General features: G+C 39.7%; 1 protein-coding gene across 2 annotated transcripts; it reads left to right on the top strand.

Moving 5' to 3' along the window:
* The first annotated feature begins 426 nt into the window (after positions 1-426).
* Vwa5a (von Willebrand factor A domain containing 5A) lies at positions 427-25,782 on the top strand. 2 transcript variants are annotated; one of them, XM_045145838.1, is made up of 22 exons: positions 427-443; positions 754-844; positions 1,441-1,557; positions 1,727-1,802; positions 1,979-2,036; positions 2,148-2,350; positions 3,058-3,280; positions 3,400-3,575; positions 3,825-3,939; positions 9,969-10,138; positions 11,325-11,413; positions 11,597-11,741; positions 12,159-12,238; positions 14,237-14,351; positions 15,250-15,414; positions 15,670-15,770; positions 16,024-16,277; positions 19,445-19,534; positions 19,627-19,746; positions 20,201-20,331; positions 24,123-24,249; positions 24,793-25,782. In XM_045145838.1, the coding sequence occupies exons 5-22, from the start codon at positions 1,994-1,996 to the stop codon at positions 24,870-24,872; spliced, it is 2,427 nt and encodes an 808-aa protein (XP_045001773.1). In that variant the 5' UTR covers positions 427-443; positions 754-844; positions 1,441-1,557; positions 1,727-1,802; positions 1,979-1,993; the 3' UTR covers positions 24,873-25,782. The 2 variants fall into 2 exon arrangements, with proteins under 2 accessions (XP_045001773.1, XP_004670619.1); XM_004670562.2 differs by lacking the exons at positions 427-443; positions 1,441-1,557 and having other exon boundaries at positions 747-844.
* The last annotated feature ends 1,370 nt before the right edge of the window (positions 25,783-27,152 follow it).

Below are 27,152 nucleotides of genomic sequence, written 5' to 3'. Positions count from 1 at the left end.
TCATTTCTTAGCTGCAGAAATAAAAAATAAAAAATTCTGGGGGGTGGGGAAGTTCTCACAAATTTAGACCATAACCTAGATGATTCTTCCTCCAAACCACATACACTTTGCTTGAAGCTTAACAGTAATTGTGACTTTCTTTAATGCTCAGGTTAAACTGGTCATTCAAAGTAGGACATAGGAAAGTTGATCACTACTAGAGAATCACAGATATTTACAACTACACTGTTACTCAAACGTTTGGTTTTATTACTTTAGAAAATATTCATAAGTGACCCGTACCTGAAAGACAGTGTTGTCATGGTGACTGGATGCTGTCTCATTGCAGCAGAAGTGTGTTCCTTGCCTCCCATGAAAACCCAGAGAGGGAAGACTCCAGTAGGAGAGGAGGAGTCAATGATGCAATGCCCATAGAGATCCCAGCAGCACAGAGGAAGCCTTTGGTAATTAAGTTTGTTACGAAGTATGCCATTTTAATGTCATTTTTATGGTCCTGTTGTAGCGTTTTTCCTTGATAAACAAATCTCTTCCTTTTGCCTAATTCTGTTCCTTTTCAGAAACCAGACAGGGGGCAAGGGAAGCAAATGTTCTAAAGACAATGGTATTCTCTTCCTTGGAGAGAACGACAGACGTTCGAATATTCGCTAGTGAATTTCTCCTCCATCCCTTAGTCATTTGCTGTTTTATACTGGGGCCTTAGAAGAGGGCGGGTTTTCCAGGAATTCCTGACTGCAGCTGGTTTCTCTTTGCCAGACTCCAGACTCGCAGCCCAGCGGGGATTTCCGGAGAGGGTTGGTGACCAGCAGAAGGGCTCTAGGAGAATCCCACTTCCAGCTGCTAAAGAGTAAGAGACTACTATCCCTCCACCCCTCCATGATGCGATCCAGTGCTCAGATCTGGCAAAGAATTTTCCATCTGCAAGTCCCAGGGTGGGGCTTGAATCCTTACTTGTGGAGGTTTGGAAGTTTAGGGAAATCATGTGGGGGCTGCAGGAGACATTCAGCTATCCGTTAATGATTTCACGATCCAAACCCTCTTCCTACTAGTTTTCTCTTAGACGTTTTTTCCCTCCCTCCTTCCCTTTCAGACAGCCACCGTTTTCTCAGTTTTGTGTAAACTTGTGATGCGGAAATAGAACTTTATCGTCCACCCTCACCAAATGACTCTAGCCCCTTAAGCCCTAGCATATAGACATTTGACAGACATCATGCTCTTTGTAAGCGTGGAGCACTAAGAATTCTGGACAGAAAACGTAAAGTTGAACTACCCTCTGTTCCGTGTCCAAACTGTGCTCCACTGTCCAAATCACGCCTTGGCTGGATTCTTGGCTCTTCACTTTCCCCCAGCAACAGAGAGCAGGGGTGTGGCCAGCTGTTCCGGCATGCTTCCCGCCCCCTGCCTGCAGCTGAGCTGCTGGGCTCCCTTCTGCTTTCACACAAGGTCTATCTCCGAGGCAGCTGCCTGGCTTAAAGAGAAGACCCTGCTCCAGCTGCCTCAGGTTTCCAGGCTTGGACTTGACTCACCTGGGGCCTGCCTCTCCGAATTTCCTTCCAAGAGGCAAGTAATTCTAATCTAAAAGGATTAGGTTTTGCTAGAGAAGGTAGGAGAAAGTGTGCAGCTGTATAGCAATCTCCCTCAATGGAGGATTGGCTCTAGAATTAGAACCAGGAAGCACAGGGTGTTTCATTGTCAGAGGACCTTTGTGATCCTCTCTCTCCTCTCTCAGCCACCTGTGGTGAGAACCTCCAGGCTCAGAGACCCTGCGACTAGGCACAGTCAACCATTCTGCTGTTTGCTCCAGGGTGAGTCTCCCTCTGTAAGCTGCTAGCAGCTGTCATTAGAAATTCTTCCCTCCCTTCCCAGATCCAGACCCTCTTGTGTGTCCCATTTAAAGGTCTTTGCGGAAGCCCTTTTGTTTTCCACAGCATCTTCTCATATTTCTTGATTTGTACTTTTGCTTAAGATGTGTCTTTTACAGAAACTCGGTGTCATCATGGTGCGCTCCTGTGGGCTACTCACTGGCCAAAAGGATCCAGGTAAGCCTGACTCATGACTTTTAATGCCACATTATCTTTGGTAACCAGTGTCATTCCTGGCCTGTGGGCAGCATTCTAAAAAAGTTTATTGAACTCCTGAACTGTCCCCAGTGGCACTGAAGAGCATTGCTGTGGCCTTATCTATTCATGACTTTGTGGCTGGTGTATCTGCAACCTTAAACTATGAGAATGAGGAGAAAGTCCCTTTGGAGGCCTTCTTTGTGTTCCCTGTGGATGAAGACTCGGCCGTCTATAGCTTTGAAGCCTTGGTGGATGGGAAGAAAATTGTGGCAGAATTACAGGACAAAATGAAGGTATGGGTGACAACTCTCTCTATATGGAATTATATATATTGGGAAGAAGGAATTTATTTCAAGCTTAGAGATCCAGGGTAAGTTCTACCAAATGATGGAAGAAGCTGGCTCCCATTCATAAATGTGTATGTATTTATGTATGTATCTCTCTCTCTCTCTCTCTCTCTCTCTCTTTCTCTCCCTCTCTCTCTCTCTCTCTCTCTCTCTCTCTCTCTCTGTGTGTGTGTGTGTGTGTGTGTATGTATGTCATTAATTATAGATGTGTAGTGGCACAAGTATGCAATTCTAAAAGTTGCATCATAGAGGTAGGAGAATATGGACCTAAAAGCCATCTTTGGTTACATGGTGAATTTAGGACTAGCTAGAGCTTCATAAGAAACCATGAAATATCTCCAAAGAAGCTAACTTGTCATTAGTGAAGTGACACATGCATTATCTGTGGGTGACAACTATATTATCTCCTTCCTTCTAACTTACTTACTGTCTTGTCTTTAGATCTTTATCACATGCAACAACACAATAACACTGGTGTTGAATGTTTTTTCTTATGTTCTCTTCACACTTCTATTTGCTTAAAATCATCTAGGTAGAACAATCAGAGGCATTCAGAGCATAGTTCTGAAACGGACAAGACCTAACACTATCCCTCCTTGCCAGTATTCCATTTGACATTGTCTTTCTTTTCTACCACTCATGCTATTCCTTAGGCCCACAGCAACTATGAGGATGCTCTCTCCCAAGGATTCCAGGCCTACTTATTGGAAGAGGATAAGTGCTCCAGGGATGTCTTCTGTTGCAATGTGGGGAACCTCCTACCTGGGTCAAAGGTGGCACTCACTTTGAAATATGTGCAGGAGCTGTCCCTGGAAGCAGATGGGGCCCTGCGCTATGTACTCCCGGCAATCCTGAATCCTAGATACCATCTCTCTGGTGAATATGTGTCCTCTTTGAATGCATGTGGTGGCATGAGTGGGGAGAGAGAGTCCTGTAAGTTTATGCTGTGCTAAAATGTGTTGGCGAGGGTACTAGAAATCTGTTACATTTTGCAGATCGATGTGCAGACAGCTGTCTAGACTTAAAGACGCCCATAGTCCCATTGGAGGACCTGCCCTATACACTCAGCATGGTTGCCACCATCAGCTCTCAGCATGGCATTGAGAGGGTGCAATCCAATTGCCCTTTGAGTCCTACTGAGTACCTTGGGGGTGAGAAGACGTCTGCTCAGGTAATTGGTAAGAGAGTTCCAGTCCTCTGTCTTCATGTTCCTGACCTGCTCCTCATTCAAACATCTAGGATCTTCCTTTCTTTTTGAATCACTGTCTTCCTTCACTACCCCTTGTAAGATACAGAGCTCTTTTTCCCTTGTTCCCTGTTTGGCTGCTCATAGAAGAACTCAGCTCCAAGCTCTCACTTCAGCAACTGGGAGCAATCAGTTGCAGCTCTAACGTGAATTCTTTGTTTTCCCCCAACTCAGGTTTCCTTAGCTGAAGGGCACAAGTTTGATCGGGATGTGGAACTCCTGATTTACTACAGTGAGGTGCACCGACCCAGTGTATCTGTGGAGATGGGGATGCCTGAAATGAAGCCAGGTATTTTCTGTTTCCCTCTATAGGTCCCTCTGGGGTGGTAACTCTCTGTTTTGGAACTATTCTCCACTATTCTCACCTTTCTTTCCTTTTGTCATGTAGTAGATATAATAGATCACTGTGAAACATTGAAAGACTACACTTTTGCCTACAACAGTTGTTAGGCTTGCTTAATAAACAGCTTGTTATTCTTTGTAGGCTAGTTTAAATGGAACAGTAGATAAATGGGGAAAGATTGTGAACATAAAACTCACAAAAGAAAATTACAATAAACATGACAATGACCAGATTTTTTCTTCTTTTATTTTTTCACATTTCCCTTGTTTTTGAAAGTATTGCTTCCTTTTTTAAGTTTTAAAAACTTCATTAAAAATGTAAACAATCTCCTCTTACCACCCTTCTTTGTCCCCTCTCCTCCATCCCCACTCTATTGAACCCTTCATCTTTCCAACTACTCCTCTTCTATTTCAGAGTCTTTTTTTTTTTTTTTTTGCCCTCCACCATCCATGACAACATGTTGATGGCATCAATATCATATAGGCATCATCAGGCAACAACAGTCAATGTGAGGTCATGAATGCAACAACCACTCTGTCTGGAAGACATCTCCCTTAATGCTAAACACTCTGTTGTCACTTCTCAGCACTTTGATAAGTTTTGAGTCTACCCAGCAAGTCACTGCCATCTGAGAAGGGACACTTCTGTATTCAAAAGTGAGAGCTGGGCTGAAGAGATAGCTTAGTGATTAAGGCATTTGCCTGTGAAGTCAAAGGACCCAGGTTAAATTCCCCAGGACTCGTGTAAGCCAGATGCACTAGATGGCACATGCATCTGGAGTTAGGTTGCAGCAGCTAAAGGCCCTGGTACTCCCATCTCCCTCTCTTGTATCTGTCTCTTCCTCTCTCTCTGTGTCATAAATAAAAATAAATTTTAAAAAGTAAGAGCAGCACTAATATATTTGCATAAATATAAATATCTTGACGTCAACTTGATGGACGTAATATAAGAACTTCAATAAACAATAGTAGTAGCAATTGTTTTATGGCCCATGATCTTCCAAGCCATAGGTTTTTGACTTGGTTATTAGTACCAGGCATGGATTCCTACCCATGGAGTGGGCTCCCATATCCATTGACAGAAGTTGGTTACTACCATGACAGACCTGCCACTCTTATACTAGTGGGCCCATCTTGCCTGAATAGCCAGTTGTGTAGCATGCAGGACTCACTGCTTGTTAAGACTATCAATGACTTTTCTCTAACAGCATGATGGATAGCACTTTCCAGAACTATCACAGGTAGTCAACAGAGGAAAGTGTACCAGCTCCATTCTAGGTTGAATTCTCAGTGTCCTGTAAGTAGAAGCATATAGTGAAAAGGACAAATCTTGGTAGAATGGAAATACAAAATAATTCTGTGAACTTTTAACTTTTCAAAGGATCAAAGATGATCAATTATAATGCTTTATACTTCAAAAAGTCTGATTAACTTGGCCATTTCATAGGTTGTTTGCAGCAAGATGATTTGATACCAATCATTTGAAGTGAATTATGGGCAAATTCGCTAAAACTCATGTTGATTTTTGCAATTCTAGATTTTGGAATTTTACCTAAACAAATTTAAGTATGAGTAAATTTAGAAGTGAATCCAATGCATTTAAATATTATCAATTCTAAAATAATCAAAATGTCATATCATGACTAAATTCACAATGCTATCAATAACCAACTTAAAGTTAACCTACTAAAATAATATTCACTGAAGGATTAAATTAAGTTCATATAAAAACAGCCGTACAGAGAATGAAAGATATGTCCTAAAGACAAATTGCCAATAAATATATATTAGGAAAAATCATTATAAACATAGGAAATATGAAAGTAATAATTGTGATTAGGTTGCAACTTCTTTAAATTTAGCAAATAAATTTTATTTAAGCAATATTATCTGAAATTTATCATTTTTCGTACTGAGATAAATATTAAAATATAACATTTTACCTCTTTCAGGTAGACAGTTCTTTGGCCTATAGTAATGAAATAATTATGACTATGCATTTCTAAAACTTATTTTTCCTAGTTTCTTGATTTCTAAAATATAAAAGCAAAATTTCTAACAAATTTATACTCTTACTTAGTTTAATGTCACTTCTTTGCTAAATGTTCCTGAATGTGTATGCGTGCTTCTTGTAACCCAAACTGGGCCTTCCTTGAGTACCAAGACGTGTGGTACCTGGGATGGGGATGCTGCTCCTTTTGCAGTATGTTTGACATTGATGTGACTGCAGCATCCTTGGGAACAACCATGATCACAGCATGAACAATGTGGCTACTCTTCTGCTGTTACGATACCAAGTGCTAGGAGGACAGTTTACTGAAGTGAGTTTTACACAGGCAATCGTAGTCTTCTAATGCTAATTTTAACATATCTTATTCTTATTTATTAAAGAGAGAGAGAAGAGAATTTGGGCATGCCAGGGCCTCTAGCCACTTCAAACAAACACTAGATGCATGTGCCACCATGTAAATTTGGCTTATGTGGGTTCTGAGGAGTCCAACCTAGGTCCTTAGTCTTTGCAGGCAAGTGGCTTAACCACTAAGCAATCTCTCCAGCCTCACTGCTAATTTTTGACCAACGTGGCTTCACACTTAAGCCCACCAATGTGAACTTTTGGGCTTTGACTCACCTCACTTGTTTAGCAGTTTTTACCTTAGATCTAGCTATCCATGCTGAGATTGCAGAGAGACTCCCTAACTAGTCAGTTTTGCTAGAACCTGCCCTTCCCCATGGAGCTCTGATCTCTCCTTGCACTTGCCATTGCACCTTCCCTATCCTCTTAGTGGGCTCCTTCTGATATGCCCACCAAATACTGCACAAGTGAGCTAGTCTTTTATCAGGATTGTTTTAAACTATGAAATATTTCATAATGTTAGACTTCAAAAGACAAAGATTTGAGATCTCAGTCTTTCTTTCTAAGAAGTTCCATTTCAGATTCTCTGATCAGTTAGCTGATGAGTCCAACTTTGCCATTCATAGAGGATATTAGAGGTAGCAGTTTGTTTTTTTTTCAGTATTGAGAATCTTCCAAAAGTGTCACTCACGTCCTGCTTCTTAGGTTATATATTTTGTCCAGATGTTGTGTTGTTTTTATTTTCAAGGAAACAGTACCCTTGGGTGGCATCCTGGCTCAATGAAACCCTCCAGTGTTGACCATAAGAAGCACTGTACTAAGAAATCAGCATTTTACTTTTGAAACGTACAATGTACTCACTATATTAAATGTGAGACATTTATAAATTTGAGATTGTAATTAATGCAATCAACATATATGTGTGGAGTTATAGCAAAGTGGCAGAGCAATTAGCTAGCATTTACAAGGTCTTAGGTTTGATCATCAGCGCCACATAAGAAATAAAAAAAAAAGATAAAAATAAAATTAAATAATTTCATACAATTTTAATTAATAGCTTTTTGTTTCAGGAAAATATAAGGAATTTCCAGAGGTGAAATAATTTTAATCCTCCTGGAAGAGGTAGGGTGGGTAATTCACATCCTCTACAGACCATGGGTTTGGACCTTAGGTCATATCACTTTCATAGCAGCCTTTTTGACAGCATAATGGTAGTCCCACTGCAACAAGTTGCCTTGAATCACACATTACACAAATATATTGTTAGTTTTCATTATATAGTATACATCCAGAGTTCCAAATTTTCTAAGCTTACTTTTTTAGCTTATCTCCTATCAAATACTTTCTTGGATGGCACCCATTTAATTATGAAATTTTGTTTAATCTATTACTAGAGTATCTTATAGAAGGAAGCTATGCTCACCACTCTACCACCAATGCCACAATGCCTATGGATAAAATAAAAACTCATCCCATTACTACAGGCATACTAAACCCTTGGACTATTTAGAATATAATTTTTTCCAGGCATGCTGGCATGCGCCTTTAATCCCAGCACTCGGGAGGCAGACATAGAAGGATTGCTGTGAGTTTGAGGCCAGGCTGGGACTACACAATAAGATCCAGGTCAGCCTGAGCTTGAGGTGAGACCATACCTCAAAAAAAAAAAATCCTAAAATAAATAAATGGATAAATTGACTAGTTAATTTAGCTTTGAATCACTTTGCAAAAAAACAAAAAACAAACAAAAAAAAAAACAAGGAGTATCTGTGATGGTTAATTTCATGAACTTGACAGGATCCAGAAACACCTTGTAGACAAATCTCTAGGAACATCTATGAAGGATTTTCCAGATTAGGCTATTTGGGGTAGGAATATCTGTCCTGTCTCTGGAAAGCACCATTCCATGGACTATAATCTCAGAGTCAGTTGAGAGAGAGAGAAAGAGAAAATAGAGAGAGCGAGAGCGAGAGAGAGTAAGCTGAAGTAGCATCCATCACTCTGTTTCCTGATGGGTTGTAATATGACCAGCTGCTTTATGGCCTTACTGCCAGGCCTTCCTTGCCATGATGGATTGTACCATAGAATTGTGAGCCCAAATAAGTCTTTCCTTCTTAAGTTGCTTTTTCAGGTATTTTGGCATAGCAACAAGAAAAAATAACACTTATCATGTTATGTTCTCTAAAGTATTATATTGGAGCTGTTATAAAACAACCATTCACATTTAATTTCCATTTCAATAGTAGATTTTTAATTCCAGAATCAACTTTCATTTGTTCATGAAACAAAATTTCAGCTATGACTTAGACAGCTTTTCCATATAGGGTACTCTCCGTGGTCTCCATCACCCCACTGAATGAAGTGCTTAGAGTTCACTAGTCACAGTCATCCCTTCATCTTGGCTGGTCAGCACTCCATAAGTGGATGGAGCTGTACTGGCACATGGTGTTCTTATTGATGTGCTTGTCATTTGTGTGCATGAGAATTGTGCCCATGAACATCATTTTCATTTTCCAGATCAATTCAAGTTTGTATGAAGCGTCCCATTGATTTGGTTTGTAGGTAAATTTGCCTGTTTCTTTTGGCTCATGTTAACCTAATGTATATCACAGATCTGTTGAGCCATCGAGAAATGAGTATCCAGTGACACAGTTGTCACTATTGCCTGTGCCTACTGAGTTCTATCTTCTTTCTTTACCTCCATATCTCTTCTATTTCTGTCTTGTATATGCTTATAATTCACCTCAAGCCCTTTGCAAGCAGATAGTTCATATACTTAAATTTAAGAATTTAGATTTGAGATTTTCCAGTTACTGTCGAGTTCATGGTTAATTCTTGGGGACATTTTCTGTTGGTTTTTGTTTACTTGTTTATTGTTTTCATTTTGCAATTCTGGGAATTGAATCCAGAACCTCTCTCATGCTAGGCAAGCACTATGACATTGAGCTATATCCTCAGCATACTTTACTTTTCACTTTTTTTTTTTTTTTTCCGAGGTAGGGTCTCACTGTAGCACAGGCTGACCTGGAATTCACTGTGGAGTCTCAGGGTGGCCTCGAACTCACGGCGATCCTCCTACCTCTGCCTCCCGAGTGCTGGGAGGAAAGGTGTGCACCACCATGCCCAGCTTTTCTTTTCACTTTTTAAACTTTTTTTTTTTAAATTTATTTGAGAGTGACAGACAGAGAAAGAGGCACACAGAGAGAGAAAGAGAGAGAGAGAGAGGGAGAGAGGGAGGTAGAGAGAGAATGGGTGTGCCAGGGCTTCTGGCCACTGAAAATGAACTCCAGACATGTGCGCCCCCTTGTGCATCTGGCTAACATGGGTCCTGGGTAGTCGAACTTTGAACTGGGGTCCTTAGGCTTCACAGGCAAGAGCTTAACCACAAAGCCATCTCTCCAGCCCCTTTTTAAACTTTAATAAAGGTTTTTCTTAAGTTGCTCAGGTAGGTTTTAATCTCACTTTGTAACATAGGCTTCCTTGAACTTTTGATCCTCCTGCCTCAGCTTTCCTAGTAGCTGTCATTACAAATCTTTGCCCAACATACCTGGCTATTCTTGAAGATTTTAAGTAAGATTCTTGAGTTCCTTCTTATCTTACAGGCCCCTTTTCTTTCTGTTTAGAGTCTCTGATGGGAGCTCCTTCTGCAATGGTGAGTTTCTATCCAGATATCCCAGAAGTTGAAGCCTCAAGCACACGTGGAGAATTTGTGTTCCTCATGGACCGCTCAGGAAGCATGCAGAGCCCTATGAGTAGCCAGGACAGGTCTCAGCTGCGCATAGATGCTGCCAAGGTAAAAACAGCTGCTATCCTTTTCCTGAACAGATGTTCCCTAAGGAGAAATCTTAGGGCTTTCAACTAGGGTCCACTTGGAGGTGTCAGTGCATTCTCTATCAAACCCTAGGGCTTTTCCTGGAATACAAGGTGGAATGAAGTAGGGTAAGAGGCCACACCTTCAAGAGTTAGGCTAGGAAGCCTGGAGATATGGCTTAATGGATAAGTTGCTTTCTGTGCAAGTGTAACAAGTAGAGTTTGGATACCCAGAATCCCTGTAAAAAATGCATGACCCACAATTCTCATGGGGATGACATGCATCCCCAGTGAGGAAGTCCCCTTCAGAAAAGGAGCAGGGATGAGAGAAAGGATGGTACCAGCTTGTGTTGTTTACATACTAAGTATGTCCATATATAATAAAAATAAACATAAAGTGAAAAAAAAGAGGGCTATAGAGATGGCTTAGTGGTTAAGCACTTGCCTGTGAAGCCTAAGGACCCCAGTTCGTGGCTCAATTCCCCAGGACCCATGGTAGCCAGATGCACAAGGGGGCACATGCATCTGAAGTTTGTTTGCAGTGGCTGGAAGCCCTGCCCATCCTTTCTCTCTCTCTCTATCTGCTTCTTTCTCTCTCACTCTCTGTCACTCTCAAATAAATAAATAAAAATGAACAAAAAAAAAAAAAGAAAAAAGAGTTCAAATACACAGAGATAGACAATGGAAAATGAAAGATGTATAAGTCAGATGACACAAAAAACAGGGTGAATAAGGCTAAAAATTGAATGAATAGCATGAGGATTAAAATTGAAATTGTGCTAGGGATTTTTGCTAAATAAACAATTTTAACAATTCTTGTCATCAAATAAAGTGAGATTCATAGCCCATAAAAAAGTAGGATATGAGTGTGCATCCATAATCCCTGCATGCCTATAGTGATAAAGGGAAGCAGAGACAGAGCATCCACCAGAAGCTCATGGACAAGCTATCCTGGCAAATAGAATGATGCACAAGAGACCCAGCCTCAAACAAGGTGGAAGGAGAAGAGCCACACCATACATTGCTTTCTGACCTCTGCATGTGCGCGCGCGCGCACACACACACACACACACACACACACACACTCCCTCCAAAGGAAAATACAGTTAGTCAGGGATCTGTGTGTCTCAGAGTATCTTCTTCCCTCAGCTCATTTCGCTCCCCTTCAGGAAACGCTGATTCTGCTGCTGAAGAGTTTGCCTGAGGGCTGTTATTTCAATGTCTATGGCTTTGGATCATCTTATGAGGCATTCTTTCCGTAAGTATCTAGAAAGACCATAGAATGGACAAGATGATATCTTAAAGGGGAGGACCGTATAGTTACTGGGGCAGTGTTAACATGAACCTGAGGGGTGTCCAATAGGTGGCTGTGTGGTAGCGTTTCTTGGCTCTCACAAGTTGGAGCCACCATCTTGTGACCAGGCATGCTTACTTTTCTCAGGGAGAGTGTGAAGTACACACAGGAAACCATGGAGAAGGCAGTGAAACAAGTGAAACTCATGTTGGCCGATCTAGGAGGCACTGAAATACTAACGCCACTACAGAAAATTTACAGAGGATCTTCCATCCCAGGCCACCCCTTGCAGGTAAGAATTGGCACAAGACTGACAAAATGTAACCTTTCTTCAAGAATCTATGCCCCTGAGTTTCATAGCCAGATTATGGTAATATGATGTGAATACATCTATCATAGAGTACAGAAAAATAAGATAAGAGGCATTTGTATTCTTCCCTAATGCCATGCTAAGATTATGGAAGCTCCTTAATGGAATAACCTATAATGTCTAATGAAGCTAGTATGTGTGTTGCTTAAAATTCCCAGGGTTCTGGACAGACACTGTACAGACATTGTAAGTGACAGTGGAATCCTGGGGAATAGGGATCTCTGGCCTGTTTGAAAAATGGTGTCAGAAACTTTACAGTAAAGCAGTTGAGATTTTCAAGGGTGAATTCTAATATTTAGAAATGAACTTGAGAGTGACTAGAATGTTTTCTCTGTGCAGGTCTTTGTCTTCACAGATGGAGAAGTTACTGACACATTTAGTGTCATTAAGGAAGTGAAATTTAACAGTAAGAAACACAGGTATGAGGAGAGTGTGATCTGTACTGTGAGATGAGACTCCAGTAAGGCTACATTTGTAATCAAGTACCACATCATGCAAAGCAGTTTGATAATGACTATATAATTTCAAGCTTACCATATGACAATTTATTATTTCACATGAAAAATCAAAAGTAGTATTCTGAATAGCATCAAGAAAATAATAAACTCATTTGTCCTATGGTTTTCTAAACTGGTTGTCAATAGACATATCACTCTGCTTTCTTTCTTTTTTTCTTTTTATTTTTTCATTTTTGGTGAAGTAAAATATAGAAAGTCACACAAATAATAAAAACTGAGGTGGAAAAATGCTTGCAATGAGCTCGCTGTGTAATTTCCACACACGTCTAGAACTAATCTGTGATAATACCTTCCCCTCTTCCCTTTTTGTCATACTCTTTTCAGAATTATAACACATAGCTCACATGACTTACAATTTCCTGGTTTGTTTGAGCTGGTTTGCAAATAAAAATAATAGCATGAAAAAAAAAATAATAGCATGCTTATTGGCTTTTTATATTGTCTTGCTTTTAATAGTACATTGAGATGCAAATACTCTGTTGATATGACATTCATGGTATTATAAACAATTTATGTTGACTCTAATAAGCATATTTGATCCTCCATATCTGACAGTTCTAAAGGCATGTATTTGAGTTTTACACAGAGTTTATATTGTATTGGGTACTACAGGTAGTCTGGAGATAATTCAAATTACTCAGGAATGCAGTTAGACCATAAGTGAATACTGTAACATTTTTTTGTCATGGATGTGAACATGTGCATTTGGTATCCTCCCTGGTTGTAGAAACAAGCCCCATGGATACCAACAAACAACTATATATATCTTTTTACAGAAATATTAGTTCCTTTGATTACCCAGAAATAGAATGTCTGGAGATGGTCAAGTAGTTGTCTAAGATACTGCACTTATTTAATCTTATACACATCTTATAAGTTTCCAATGGCCTCATTTGCTAACTAAAATTTTCTATTTTCTCTTATTAAATTTCCACCAATTTTGTGCATGTGTAGTAATATCTCATTATGGTTTTAACCTACATTTTCCTGGTATCCCTGCTTCATTTATCTATCTATCTATCTATCTATCTATCTATCTATCTATCTATCTATCTATCTATCATCTATCTATCTATCTATCTATCTATCTATCTATCTATCTATCTATCTGTATATATTTGCCCATTTGCCTGTCCTCTTTTGTGTACACTTTCCAACAAGCTTTCTGTATGTGTTTTTCTATGAGCTTGACTTTCTTCTCTTACTGATACATAGTTCTTTTTACACTCTAAAGTACATTGACGACACTGTGTTCTAGAGATGAATTTTATTGTCCTGCTCTTTGTCTTTACATCTTTAATGTGATCCCTTTTGAGTAATAGCTGTGTGGTGGTTTGAATAAAATAGATGGCCCCAAATATATTCAGTTCTTTATTGTTTGTAGTTTGCATCTGCAGCCACCTGGCTGGAGGCATTGTCACCAGGTAGATCTTAAGGTGTGATGATGGGTTTCAGATTTCAATCTAAAGATATGAAAAGTGTGCCTAGCTGCAGTTCCTAAAGTGTGCTGTGGCTTTTGGCTTTTTGCTGGTGTTGCGCTGGGACATGTGAAGGTAGGAGAGCTTCTTCAGCCATTATGGAACTTCCCCTCGATCTGTAAGCTTCAATAAATCCCTTCCTTCATAACTGTGCCTGGTCTGGAATTTCATCTCAGCGAACCTGAAGCTGTCTGCTACAAGCTGTTATTATTTTAATTCAAAATTTTATTCTTTTTCTTTACGGTTAGTGACTTTTGTGTCTGCTTTATCTTTTTCTAACACTGAGGTCATCAAGAAATTTCCTTCTTTTATGAAATTTTGCTATTTTTTTTTAAGATAGTCTATCTATGACTTATTTTTGTGAATTTTGTGAGTTAAGAGTTCCTTCTCTAATCTAATCTTGATCTGTTTACACTTGCAGATGTTTTTCATTTGGCATTGGAGAAGGAGCCTCCACCAGCTTAATAAAAAGCATTGCACGGGTATCAGGGGGCACTTCAGAGTTTATCACAGGCAAGGACCGCATGCAGTCCAAGGTGAGGAGCAGTCCAAGGTGAGGAACAGTCCAAGTGTCCAGAGGTGGGAAGTTCAGAGCAAGCATGAGACTGGGCAGTAGCCCGACTTACCTTGAGGACATATTTCCATGTCTGTGGTACTCTTGTACCATATACTTACTGGGGATGATTTCAGCCTTCTGGAAGAAGAGTCCATTGCATTTTCTGAAAAATGGTCTTCTCAGTTAGATATGCAGAGATTCAATGTTGAGAAGTTGAGGCTTAATTGTAGGCCGAAGACAGAGAAACTAAGAGGTTTGGCTGTTAAGTCTGAGCATCATGTAGTACAGGCTTTCATCCTTAGAAATGATAACAAGCAATGGAGAAGGATCATATATGAGGTTGCTAATACATGGGACATATTGCAAATTTATATTATTTTTTTACTAGTATGTTCAAAGACATCTCCAGATTCATTTCTAATTCTCTCTTACATAGTTGAGGATATATTTTCTATTTCTCTTTTCCAGGAGTTTCTCCTCTCCCAACATCTCTTTCATGTACATATACATATTAAATCTCTAAACTTTAGATTCCCCTGTGCAAAAGAAGATAAATAGACCACATCTCTGTACAGGATTAAAGATTAGGCATGGCATTCATTATATCACATAACCCCTAGTGCACAGTCAATGGTTGATGGTAACTGTCATTGTCATTCCTACTTGCTTTTCTTTCTTTCTTTCTTTCTTTTTTTTTTTTTTGAAATAGGGTCTTACTGTAGCCCAAGCTGACCTGGAACTCACTCTGTAGTCCCAGGCTAGCCTCAAACTTACAGCAATCCTCCTACCTCAGCTTCCCAAATGCTGGGATAATGGTGTACACTGCCACCCCTGGCCATCCCTACCTGTTTATGCTGACTCTATTCATATTTCTCCAGGCTCTCAGGTCTCTGAAGCGTTCTCTACAATCTGTGGTAGAGGACATCTCTCTGAGCTGGACTTTGCCTCCCGGTCTGTCTGTTAATATGCTTTCCCCAGAACAGACAGTCATCTTTAGGGGTCAGAGGTTAATCTTCTATGCCCAACTGACTGGAGTGATGCCGGTGAGTCTCCATTTCGTTTGTTCCTTTTTGCAGAGTAGCTACGGTCCTGGCAGTTTTATGAAAGCTGGTAATTGGTTTAGACATTCAGCATAATTTTGAAGAGCCAGCTTATAGTCCTTCACATCACATAAGGACTCTGTTTTCATGAGCACCTGATTGACAGAAAGCATGTGCTGAGTGGTGATCTAACCTAGTTCACAGACTTTGTCTTGTTATCTCTCCTACTTATCACTTCCACTCTTCTCTAACTTGCAGCCAACTGAGGTTGAAGGAGAAGTACACCTCAAGTATACCCTCCATGGCAAGAGTTTTGAAGAAAAGGTGACATTTTCTCCACAACCAAAGCCTGATACCAAGTGAGAATTCCGTTTCCTTGCCCTTTCTCTTCTTTCCTTTTTCCTGCTATCTTTGCTGGTTAGATTCTTTCCCTTCATTCTGAACCCAACTTTTCTCTATAATAATCTATAATTTATTTTCCTTTCTAACCTACTCAATTCTTTTCTCTCCCCTTTTCTTACTTTTTCTTCCTTCTGAGATACATAACTTTGAAGGGCTATTAGTAATTTTCATATTAGATTTCTATAACTCTCAGCAAGTTTTTCTTTTCAGCCTCACTATTCACCGTCTTGCTGCAAAGTGTCTGATCCAGACCAAAGACCTGGGCTTCAGGGAGACTCCAGCAAGAGATAAAAAAGAGGTCCTGAACATCAGCCTTGAGTCTGGAGTCATGAGCTCCTTCACGGCTTTCATTGCCATAAACAGGGAGCTCAACCAGCCAGTGCAGGGGCCCCTGGCTCACAGGGAGATCCCAAGACCAGTTCTTTTCAGTGCTCCCGCCACAAGGTCACAAAACTATGGTCCTGGTAAGTTTTATTCCATTCATATTTCTATAGAATAAGGAGCCTGGTAAGTTTATCCCATTCATATTTCTATAGAATAAAAAGTTCTGTATATATGAGCATATCATGTTAAGATAAGGGTTTCAAAAGGTTCTTAAGTTGCTTTGTTTTCTTGGGTACTTAGAGAATTTCTGAATAGTCATTTTTGGATTGATCTTTTATTGATAATTTAACATGTAAACATCACATACTTGATTATAATCCTCTCCCTTTACTTTCCTCTGTCTTCCTTTTACCCACCACAATTTTACTGAACCTCCCCGGGATCCTCTTACCAAGTAGTCTTTCCTCTCTTCTGATGTCTCATTCTTTTTTGTAGGTCAAAATATTGATTAACTCCAGTATTTTACAGATTTTATGAGCATAACAATATGCCCTGTGAGATCATGAATGCACCAGTCAGTTCATGTCCAGAATATAGAACCCCCATAGTTTTCCTCCCTACCCGATCTATGGCTCTTATATTCTTTTGGTCCCTTCTTCTGCAATGTTCCCTGAGCCTTGGAGGGGGGGGTGTTAGAAATGTCTCATTCAGCATTATGCTTTCAATAGGTTCCTATTTTCAGTGCTGTGGTGAATTTTGATTTTCCTCAGTGTCAATTGCCATCTCAAAAGCAAAGCTTCTCTGTCCAGAAGGGAAGGCAGCACTAAAATTCTTTCTGCCACCTCCTTCACAATGTTCCCTGAGCCCTGATGGGCATGATAGAGATGTCTCATCTAGTGTTCTGCACTTGAATATTGAATGCTACTTCTCATAATTTTGATGTTGTTTTGGGTCTACCCATTGTAGTTGTCATATGTAAAAAGAAACTTCTCCAACCAAAATAATAGTCCTACTCTATGGGCATAAGTGTATTTTTTTACAGGACAATTTGATTGGCATAATGTATCCATTTAGCCAAAGAACAGTGGCAGCTTCCCACCTATAGCCCATAACCTTTTAAGACATAGGCTTTTAACTTGGTTATCAGGACCTGACAGGTATTCCCACCTGTGGAGCAGGGCTAATATCCAATCAGAGAGCAGTTGATTATCCCCACTACTGACATGCTACTATTGCATTAGTGAGTACATCTTTCTTGGCTAGCAAGCTGTACAGATTGCAGGGGCCACTGCTGGTTAAGACTGTTGATGACTTTTTTCCCATACCAGCTTGTGTAGCACTTTCTAGAACTCTGACATGTAGCCATCAGGGAGGAGGATTCCAGCTTCTCAGTGTCCTGTGATCAAAGTATGCAGTGTCTTCAGCAATAGAGTTTAACCATCTGGCTATGGAGGGCAACAAAGAGCATTGTCAGTAGCCTATATTGTTTTGGGGGAATCTTGAGCATCCCCAACCAACAACTCAATGGGGCATGTCCCACCCCTGGGACTGGGGATTTCCTGTAAGAACTGATGGTTTCTTGGTATAGAATTCTTCACCTGAGCAGGGTACTTCTGCCCAAGCTCTCTTTATCTCTGTCTCCTTAAGTTATGGTTTTAATTAGGTAATAAAAAGATTTCTTTGTACATATTTATAACATCATTAGTTTTGTATATCTCTCTACCCACACCCTCCTCTCCTCTCCTTTTCCCCTTGCCATACTTAGACTTTATTTCCCCTGGTATTCTGTCCTTATATTTACTAACCTGGATACTACTAGCCCTCCCTTAATCCCTTCCTACTTTTCCTCCCTCCTGGCCTTTTTTCTAGCTTCCTGACCTCTACTACTGACTCTATGTTAAATACATATCTAAACATTCAAAGTTATGATCCAAATATAAGAGAACTCTTCTAAGGAGCTAGACTATGTCCTTGAGAAAGATCTTTGAAACTATGGGTGGCAAAACAAGGAAATACTACAACATAGAAATGCATATAAACAGTAATGTTTAAAATATGAAGATGATTTGTGCTCTTGATTATTAGATGGTTGATAAACCACACAGAAGGCTGATGACCAATGGTCTTAGGCACGAAGTAGAAGATGAGAAGGGTTGAGGGACAGAGGGGAGTTGAAAGAGTCAGTGGAGACAATAATGAAGCAGAAAACTCAGAATGAAAGAGCTTTGGTTGTTGAGCATGACTGAGGATCCAGTTGAGGTTGACATCTTCACAAATTACTAAAGGGAATCAATGCCACTGTGATTCATTTCAGCAGTGCTCAGCAGCTTCCGCATGTGAAGTGGGTGGAGGGTTGGCCTCATTTCCAAGTGGTATCTTGCCAGATGTGGATGATGACAAGATATAGAATTTAAGCAATTGGTAAGAATGTGCAGTGTTGGGCCTGAGGTGTAGACTGAATACAGAATAAAATAAAAATGGAAGGACTTTGATACTTAGGGAAAGAATAGCAGAATTAAGGACTTAATTGGGTAAACTCTCATCTGAGATCAAATGAAATAATCTCTAAATTAACACACTATAAGTAATTGGATATTATATTACTTTAATTAATTTTTGACAAACGGAGTAATTCTGAATATTAAAAGGTTGTCATGAGTTGGGAAATTGGGGCTGAAGTAGAATTGAGACAAAGTACTTGGAAGTGAGGAAGTGAAGATCCTTTGTATCAGAATGTTGAATAGACAATATACATGGGGCCAAAGTCTCCTGAGATGTAGGCAGAGGTTGAAATGGATGGAAGTAAAAGTCTGGTTTCCAGATGATTCAGCAGGACACAGAAAGTGATAAGCAAGTTGAAGGTCAACAGTACGAAGGACATTGGAAATTAACACAGGTGAAGGGGAAGAGTAATCCCCCAGGCTAAAGATACTTCCAGGCTTCGGTGCTGTGAGTCCAGTTCATTAAGAAAACAATTTCTTGAGAGTGCTAACGAGAGATACATTTTATAAGAAGATAAATTTATCTTATGTTAAGGTAAAGTCAGAAGAAGCTCTCTTTGTGATTCTAAAGATGCAGGGAAGATTGCTTAGCCTATGTCAGAAGTTTAGGAAGCAGTAGAAAGAAGAAGAAGGTTCAGTGGGTAAGGGTTTGTATAGGAAAGGCAGCTCCAGGGAGAGAAATGAAACAACACAGGTGGTAACAAAAGCTGAAGAAAATCTGTCTCAAATACTGAGACTAGATGATCTTCTCCGGCTCTGGGGAGCACGGGGACCTCAGTTTAAATGTCTGTGTTGATGTTTTCCAGCTGTTGCCATGCCATCTTTTGGGAGTCCTCCTGCACCTCAGCCTCTAAGGCAGCTGCCTTGCTGTGCAACCATGACATACAAGCGGGGTGGTAAGAATCTTTTCAATGGACTCTGTTATAAGTGAGCATCTTTAGAGGGACAGTTTCTTATTAGTGTTTATCTGTCACACATATCATACTAGGTGCACCTCAACCTTGTAGCCTGACACTTGGAAACGTATCTTTCAATGAGGCTACACATGAAATGAGCAAGAAGACACCTTCTTCTGCCAAAATGACCAAGTTCAAAAGTAACCATAAAGGTAAGATGAGCTATAGTATGCTGCTTTAGTCTTTCAAATTCTGCTATATCTTTCTCTAGATAGGAGGTTATCTATTTGGGGGACCAGGATGTCAATAAGACTTGTCTAGGCCCTGTATCTCAAGGCTCATCCCCATCTTGTTAGGCTACAGTATAAGACCCAGAAACTCCAGTTAACTCTGGGATCATTTCTTGCTCAAGAAAGCCCTTTTGTCATATCTGCCTTCAGACTGCCTATAAGCAGACCCTCACCCCTGCACAACCATACTGCCATCCTCTCTGGAACCTTACTGCTCTGTCTGTCCCTTCATAAATTGGGCCTAAAGACAAATCTGGAGACAAATATCTCTTAGCAGCACTTTTGCTACAGTCTATCTCTGACTTAGAAAAATACTCAGTTACAAATTGAGTTCAATAGCTACCTAATTTCCCATCTTTTTCTATTCTCTTCAAAGTCTTTGGTGAAAATTATATTGTGCAGCTGATATGCCTCCAGAATGCAAATGGTTCTTGGGATATGGAAGAAGATCTGGCCAAGGTCCTGGGGACTAGTTTGGAAGACATGCAGGCTGCACACCCTACTGAGGTGAGACCAACAGAAATTAAAACGAAGAGGATATTTTTATGCAATAAAATACTGTGAGAATTTGTGTCAAACAGGGCCAAATATAGGAGGATAGAAGGGTGACCTAGACTAAATAAACTTCTAACACAGATGCTGATAGTTTTTTGTGATTGTGTTAGAGCAGAACACATAAACAATTAAGGGGCTAGTTAATAAGAGTTCATGCTAAGAGTGGTGGATAACAAAGTGAAAACAAAAATCCTCTTCTACTTCACTGATGTTCACTATCAGTCATCTTCGTCGTAAAAGTAACAGTGAGCCATTGCATGGTGCCCCACACTGGGCTAGCACTTAGTGTTCATGGTGTTCCTTACATTTCACATTAGTTTAGCACTTCTTTTAGGTTAGTTCTTATAGTTGAAGAAACTGAAGCTTCAAGAGGTACAACAACCTCCCAATGACTGAGTTGCATCCCATGCTAGGGCTATTTGTCTTCATGACTACTGATGATAATTCTATTCTTGCTCGTCTTCCTACTGTAAAAAGTTACCATATTTGAGGGGTCACAGCCCTGAATTTAGGGAAGACTAACCTCTGGAGCCTTCCTATCCAGAAGTTGACAAACTGCGTTTAGGATAAGAGTCTGAGAAGTATGAGAGCTAACTCCTGATACCCCAACCCTGGAGTGGGGTAACTACCTCTAGCTCTCTAGCTGCAGCTTGAGTGGAGGTGGGGAGGCTGGAGAAAAGTTTAATTCAAGCCATTAGTAGACCTGCTACATTTGCTGCCCCTCCATTCTGATGTTCCTGTGGCAATGGCTTCCTCTGCGTGCGAGTGATCATTGGCATTTTTAGTGAACTGCCAAAAAACAGTCCTATGTGAACAAGTAGGACTTTATATGAGCATAGTGTAAGGAACCTTGAACATTTTTTAAAGGAATGGACTTAGGGGCATGACCCACTGGACTCTGCACATCATAAGAGCACTCACATTAAGCCCACCCACCTGTTGTCTGTGGGCCCATAGTTACTCATCTTGTTGTCTTCAAGGCTATGCTCAGCATGTCTTTTGTATGTGTGTTTACTTTGCATAGAGAGACTGACCAGGCCACTGAGGAAATTAACAAAGAATAGCTAAAGATCAGTCAGCATCTCTAAACATTGTTTGTCCCTATTATTCATCTGTGTTGTTCAGGGCAAAGGTATACCAAGGCAGAGGAAATCTAGTCACATTGCTCTAAATGAGTGGATTACACAGTTGTAAGATTACCTTTAAGGTGAGTTACAAGTAAGGTATTTAGCATCTCACAGCAATATCTGAAAGTTATGTCTAAGGTCCATAAGAAATATAACCATAGTTATTTTTCATATTTCATTCTCATAGTTCATTCCCAAAGTTTGTTATTATAGTTCACCCCCACTAACATGTGGTTCCCATTTTGGGAAAGAAAAAAAAGTTCACTGAAGTCAGAGTAGGCTAAGATTTAGGAGTCTCCTAGCTATCATAAATGTGTTAAATACACTAACAAGGATAAAAGTACATTCAGAATCTGAAGGCAACTCGATAAATCCTCTAATACATATAGAAAAATTCTTAAAAGACAAATATAGGAAACATAAAGGACATATTATTCTGAATTTTTTAAATTTGAAGGGTTAGATAGACCTCACATATTTTGTTACTGCACTCTATAATTCAGTATCCACCAGTCAGTGACATGTGGCTGTTGAGTCTGATTCAAAGGTTGAGTATAAAATATGTAAAGCATGTTACAAATTGTTAACTACATGTTCAACTGATGATTTGTGATATATTGAGGTAAATAAAATATGTTTAGCTGAGAAGACAGTTCATTATTATAGTGCATTTTTTTTTTTTACCTTTTAAAAGTTATTTTAGAGAGAGAGAGAGAGAGAGATGGAGAAAGAAAGAGAGAGATTGGGCACACAAGTGCCTCCAGCCACTGCAAACAAACTGCAGACACATGTGCCACCTTGTGCATCTGGCTTACAGAGGTACTGAGGAATAGGACCTGGGTCCTTAGTATTCACAGGCAAGCGCCTCCAGCCCCAAAGTGCATCTTAACAGATGCAAGGCCCACATAATCACCAGCCCCTAAAACAAAATAGAATGTCAAAATTATGGTTTTTGTTTATTTTTAAAATATAGATATTGGAAGGTTTTATATTTTATGTAATAATCTTGTTTGAAAACAAGGAATTAAAAGGATAATTTATATACTTTTTTTTTTTTTTTCTTCAAGGTAGGGTCTCATTCTAGCCCAGGCTGGCTTGGAATTCACTATGTAGTCTCAGCTGGCTTTAAAGTCATGGCAATCCTCCTAACTCTGCCTCCTGAGTGATGGGATTAAAGGTGTGTACCACCATGCCTGGCTAATTTATAAACATTTGAAAGAAGATATGAATATCAATAAGGAAGCAAGAGACCTGCTGTATCTGATTGCAGCAAACAATTTGACTTATTTTTTAATTATTTATTTTGGGGGAGGGACAAAGAGATAAAGAGAGAATGGGCACACCAGGGCCTTCAGCTACTGTGAACAAACTCCAAATGCATGCAACCCTTGTGTGCATATGTGACATTATATGTTTGTATCACTGTGTGTCTGGCTATGTAGGACCTAGACCTTCAAACATGAGTTCTTAGGCTTTGCAGGCAAGTGACTTAACCATTAAGTCATCTCTCCAGCCATAGAGTTATTTTTAATAAGTATCTCTACCAAGTACAAACTTGTTGAACCTAGCACTAGATAATTGATTTTATAATGTAGTATTTTAAAATATTTAAATCTCTTATTAGAATTATTTTTGATTGACCATGCTCTTAATTTTCATATTAGGCCATTTTTGTTAATTTTCTTTTATTTCATTATTTATTTATTTATTTATTGGGAGGCCGTGTTTTCAATGAAGATTTTGATGAAATTTTAGACAAAATGTTATTTGTAGGTGACAAAAATTAAAGATAAGGTATTATATAAGAGAATCTAGATTCTAATTTTCTTGAAAACAAGGAAATACAAAATATAGGAGAAACAAAAATCAAGTACTACCATTGTTGGCTCTGAGTTCTCAGCTGAACAGGTAAAGGAGAGAAGCACATTGGTCTACAGGCAGATGCTGGTGACGCCAAAGGCTTGAGGTGGCTATAGACAATGTGAAGTAGCATATTTCAAACATGATTAGTTGAGGCCACAGCATTACCTTTACAGCCATTGTATTCTTTGGCTGTGGTCACAGAATTTCATTAACATCTTTACTTCTAGCGGTGACCATTGTAGGAGCTGCATTAAAAAAAAAAATACTCACTGTATACTTTTAGAGTAGAATAAGCCTGAGAATTTTACTGATTTGTGTGTGCACATTATTTCTCTTTTGTAGGAATTACTTTCTTTCAAAAGTGTTATTTTGGCATTTATTTTCATTTACTTTTTGATGGAGGGGAGGTGTAGAGGGTGAGGATTCATGTCTTTAAAAAGGTACATGTTATTCTGTAAGTACAGTGAGAGAGTTCTTTCGTGGGTATTTTGAAGGGTTCCCAGCACTGTCCTCAGCTTATACCAGATTCATACTGTAAGACCCTTCTACCTTAAGACTTGGTAGATTGCTACTCTGGGGCTCAGGGCCTGACTTTAGGTCTCACAAGTGTTAGATAAGGGTAGACAGGGACCCGGTAACTCCATCTAGCAGTAGTGTAAGAGATAAGAAGCCAGACGGGAAGCGAAGCTCTAGAATCCTCTTGCGGGAGTCCCTGCCCCAGCCTGTCCTCAGGGAAGTCTGTCTGTCGTGCAGCTTGTGGAACCTTCTTGCTGGGCCACAGTGTTGGCCGTGCTCTGGCTGCACGCTAATGGCAGGGATCTGAAGTGTGAATGGGAGCTTCTGGAAAGGAAGGCGGTGGTCTGGATTCGCAAAAATGCAGGTAGGAGACAGTTCCCCCTGCTTCCCTGGCCCTGCTTCCTTTCTCTTAGGAAGCCGGCTGTCCCCGCAGGTGCTGCATCTCCAGACCTGGCAGAGGGTGAGCACTGGGCAGTCCCCTAGGAACCCCCACTATCCTGGCTCACACCCTTTCTACTCACCCACTAGCCCTTTCTGGGCAAGATGAGGGTGAAATCTCCAACTGGGAATGTTGGAAGACGATTAAAGAGGGAAAGAACTCGGATGGGGGCTATTGTGACAAAAAGGGCACAGAATAGTACTTACTCTCTCAGTACCAAGCTGAGGAGCAATAGCCCTGAACTCTGAGCAGGTACTGCTTGTGTATTTGTTGCCTTCCTACTGCTTAGTGTTCTTGGGGACAGACAAGCTTAAAATCGAATCAAAATAGAAAGAAAGAAAAGCCAAGGGTACTAAGGATCAAGGAGGGCTAAGGAGAGTTGACCATTGGAGGCTCAGTGAGGTTGGGGGAAGTGCTCTCCTTAGCTCTTTTGTAGGAGATCCTGAGTCTTGCCTCTTTTCCTCACAGGCTCCACTATCCCAGCACTTGTGAAAGCTGCGAACACTTTTCTGAAGTCCTCTGTGGATCCTGCCATCATTGCCTACTGAAAATGCCATCTGGAAAAAGAGGCGCTTTTCTTTGTCACTTCCATGTCCCTCACCTCTTCCTCTGCTGACATGGGGTTTTGTTTTGTTAGCTTATAGGGTCTTTCATAGCTATAAAAGCAAAAGGTGTCCAGTCACCTTAGGTCTCTGTTTCAGTTCCATTTGATGTGATCTTTTTTGTCCTAAGTGCCCCTATGACTAGTGCTACTGACTCTTTAAACTGTTTGCAGAGGTTCACAACATTCATACAGAATCATGCTTCCTGTAGCTTTTCCATATTAATGACATTAAATGTTATCACCTGTACTCCTTATTAAGGACTGCAGCATGGCTGCTACAAAATGCCCAGGTTGGAGAATTGTCTTCATTATCTTTTTAAATTCCTTTTCAAGCTTCTATAATTGTCAGAACCATACTGGTAAGCTTTGAATTTTTCTATTCTTAAAAGTTAGAGATAAGTTGAAAGCTAACTTCAGAGTCAATGTAACCTGAAGATCATAAACAGAGATTCAGTGCTTCCACTGTGAACATTGGTACTGTTATGGACCCCTTAATTAACTCTGTGCTCCAGTCTGTTCTTCATGCTTTTCCTTTCATTGTCTAAATGACTTTGGTACATGATGCTATTTGAGGATATGTGTCTCACCATAATCATTAGTCACCCTTTATCTGTAATAAAATACTTAAACAAAATTTAACTCATGAAGCCTTTGACTATTATCTAGTTTACTCAGCATTAATGACATTTGTGCCTGAGACCTGAACCTGGATTTATTACGATATGAAGAATAACAGAGACTGTCATCACTCTGACATTTATTTTTCACATACCTCATCCTAGTGAAATGATCCTATATGATGTACTATTCCCCCAATTATTGCTTTATCAATATTAAAATTGTTTCTGAAATAACTTGGTTTTATTAATAATTTTATTATTTTACATAAATTTTATAATTTTATTATTAATCATTATTAGTTTTATTATTCCATATTTTCAGTTCCAGCACCACCTCCTCTGCTGTTGGCTGGCTTTACTGCCTCACATGAAACAAGCTAACGGCACTTGTCATAAGACCACTGTGAGAATCCTGAACATACACTTAGTTATATGCTGATGGGTGATGATTCAACCTCTGAGAAAGGTAAAACTTGTATTAAACTAGAACTCTATAGGACTTTCAGTTGAATACTCAAGAATTCAGAACAGGACAACAGTACCTTTCACTACAATGCTAGATAGTGTACTCTTGAGTTTTCTTTAGCTGTTCAGTGAGCTGACAGTATAAGAATTTGTGATTACATCATGGAATCTTATCTCCCTGAATTTTAGTCTGAGTTTGCTTATGCCTGAATGTCACTGTAGATTAGGGCTATAGTATCAACTGGATGTTTTTAGAAAACACATTTTTAGTCAACACTAAAAACTACTGCATTGAAGTGGGTGTTTTCAAAAAGACCCCAGGTAATTTGTATGTACATTAATGTATATAGCTCCTGCATATTTAAAAGTAAAAAGATAGTTTCCCAAGGACTGTGGAAATTTGGAACAATGCTCAGCTGGGGGTTTTTATTCCATTTGTTGTCCAGTTCTCCTTTTTCCATTTTCAACTTCCTGGCCAGGCTAGGGCTCAAAACTTAGCACAGAACCTCCTACAACAAAACAACACAGCAAATTGAGCACAAATAAGCTCACTTGTCTTTCATCTTATCCTCTGAGTTGGAGAGAGTTGAGTTTTTAAAGAGCACAGGGAATCCGCACTTATGTTGCCTCAAGATTTTCCCATCCGGTGTAGGAGCTCCACGTCAGATTCTGTATAGCCTTCATGCAATCAGTCCATTGCCTACGTTGTGCAGTATTAGTGCTGTCACGCTGGAATGCTTAGCCTCCATTGCTCCTCTTCCTGAAATAGGTGATTGGCCAGAAGATCAATAAAAGTTTCACACAATGAGCTAGCTGTTTATGTCATTTTTTTCTATAGTTATTTCAGTTTTTGCCTCACATGTTTTGATGTTCTTGTCTTTGGAACATTCCAATTTAAGATGAGTATATTTTGCTACAGAATTGATTTATCATTAGGTGATACTTTGATTTTTTTTTTGTTCTGAATTTGGCTTTTTCAAAAATTAACATTACTACTTCATGTATCTGTCAATTAATGTTAGCATGATATAGTTGTCTCCTACTCTTTGTTTTGAAGTTATGTCTTTAAATTTAAAGTAGTTTTCTTATACCAAACATGGGCTGAATCTTCTTTGCTTCTCTGTTTTTTAAATATCTAT

Source organism: Jaculus jaculus, chromosome 3, assembly GCF_020740685.1.
Source record: "Jaculus jaculus isolate mJacJac1 chromosome 3, mJacJac1.mat.Y.cur, whole genome shotgun sequence".
Lineage (NCBI taxonomy): Eukaryota > Metazoa > Chordata > Mammalia > Rodentia > Dipodidae > Jaculus > Jaculus jaculus.
The sequence above is the reverse complement of the archived record's forward strand: the minus strand, read 5'-3'. Positions and strand labels throughout refer to the sequence as shown.

Bases quoted from the DNA above. Each gene is read 5' to 3' on its own strand.
- Vwa5a (XM_045145838.1), top strand. From the start codon at position 1,994: ATGGTGCGCTCCTGTGGGCTACTCACTGGCCAAAAGGATCCAG. The intron at 2,037-2,147 runs GTAAGCCTGACT...AACTGTCCCCAG, and splicing joins CACTGGCCAAAAGGATCCAG to TGGCACTGAAGAGCATTGCT. The intron at 19,747-20,200 runs GTAAGATGAGCT...TTCTCTTCAAAG, and splicing joins GTTCAAAAGTAACCATAAAG to TCTTTGGTGAAAATTATATT.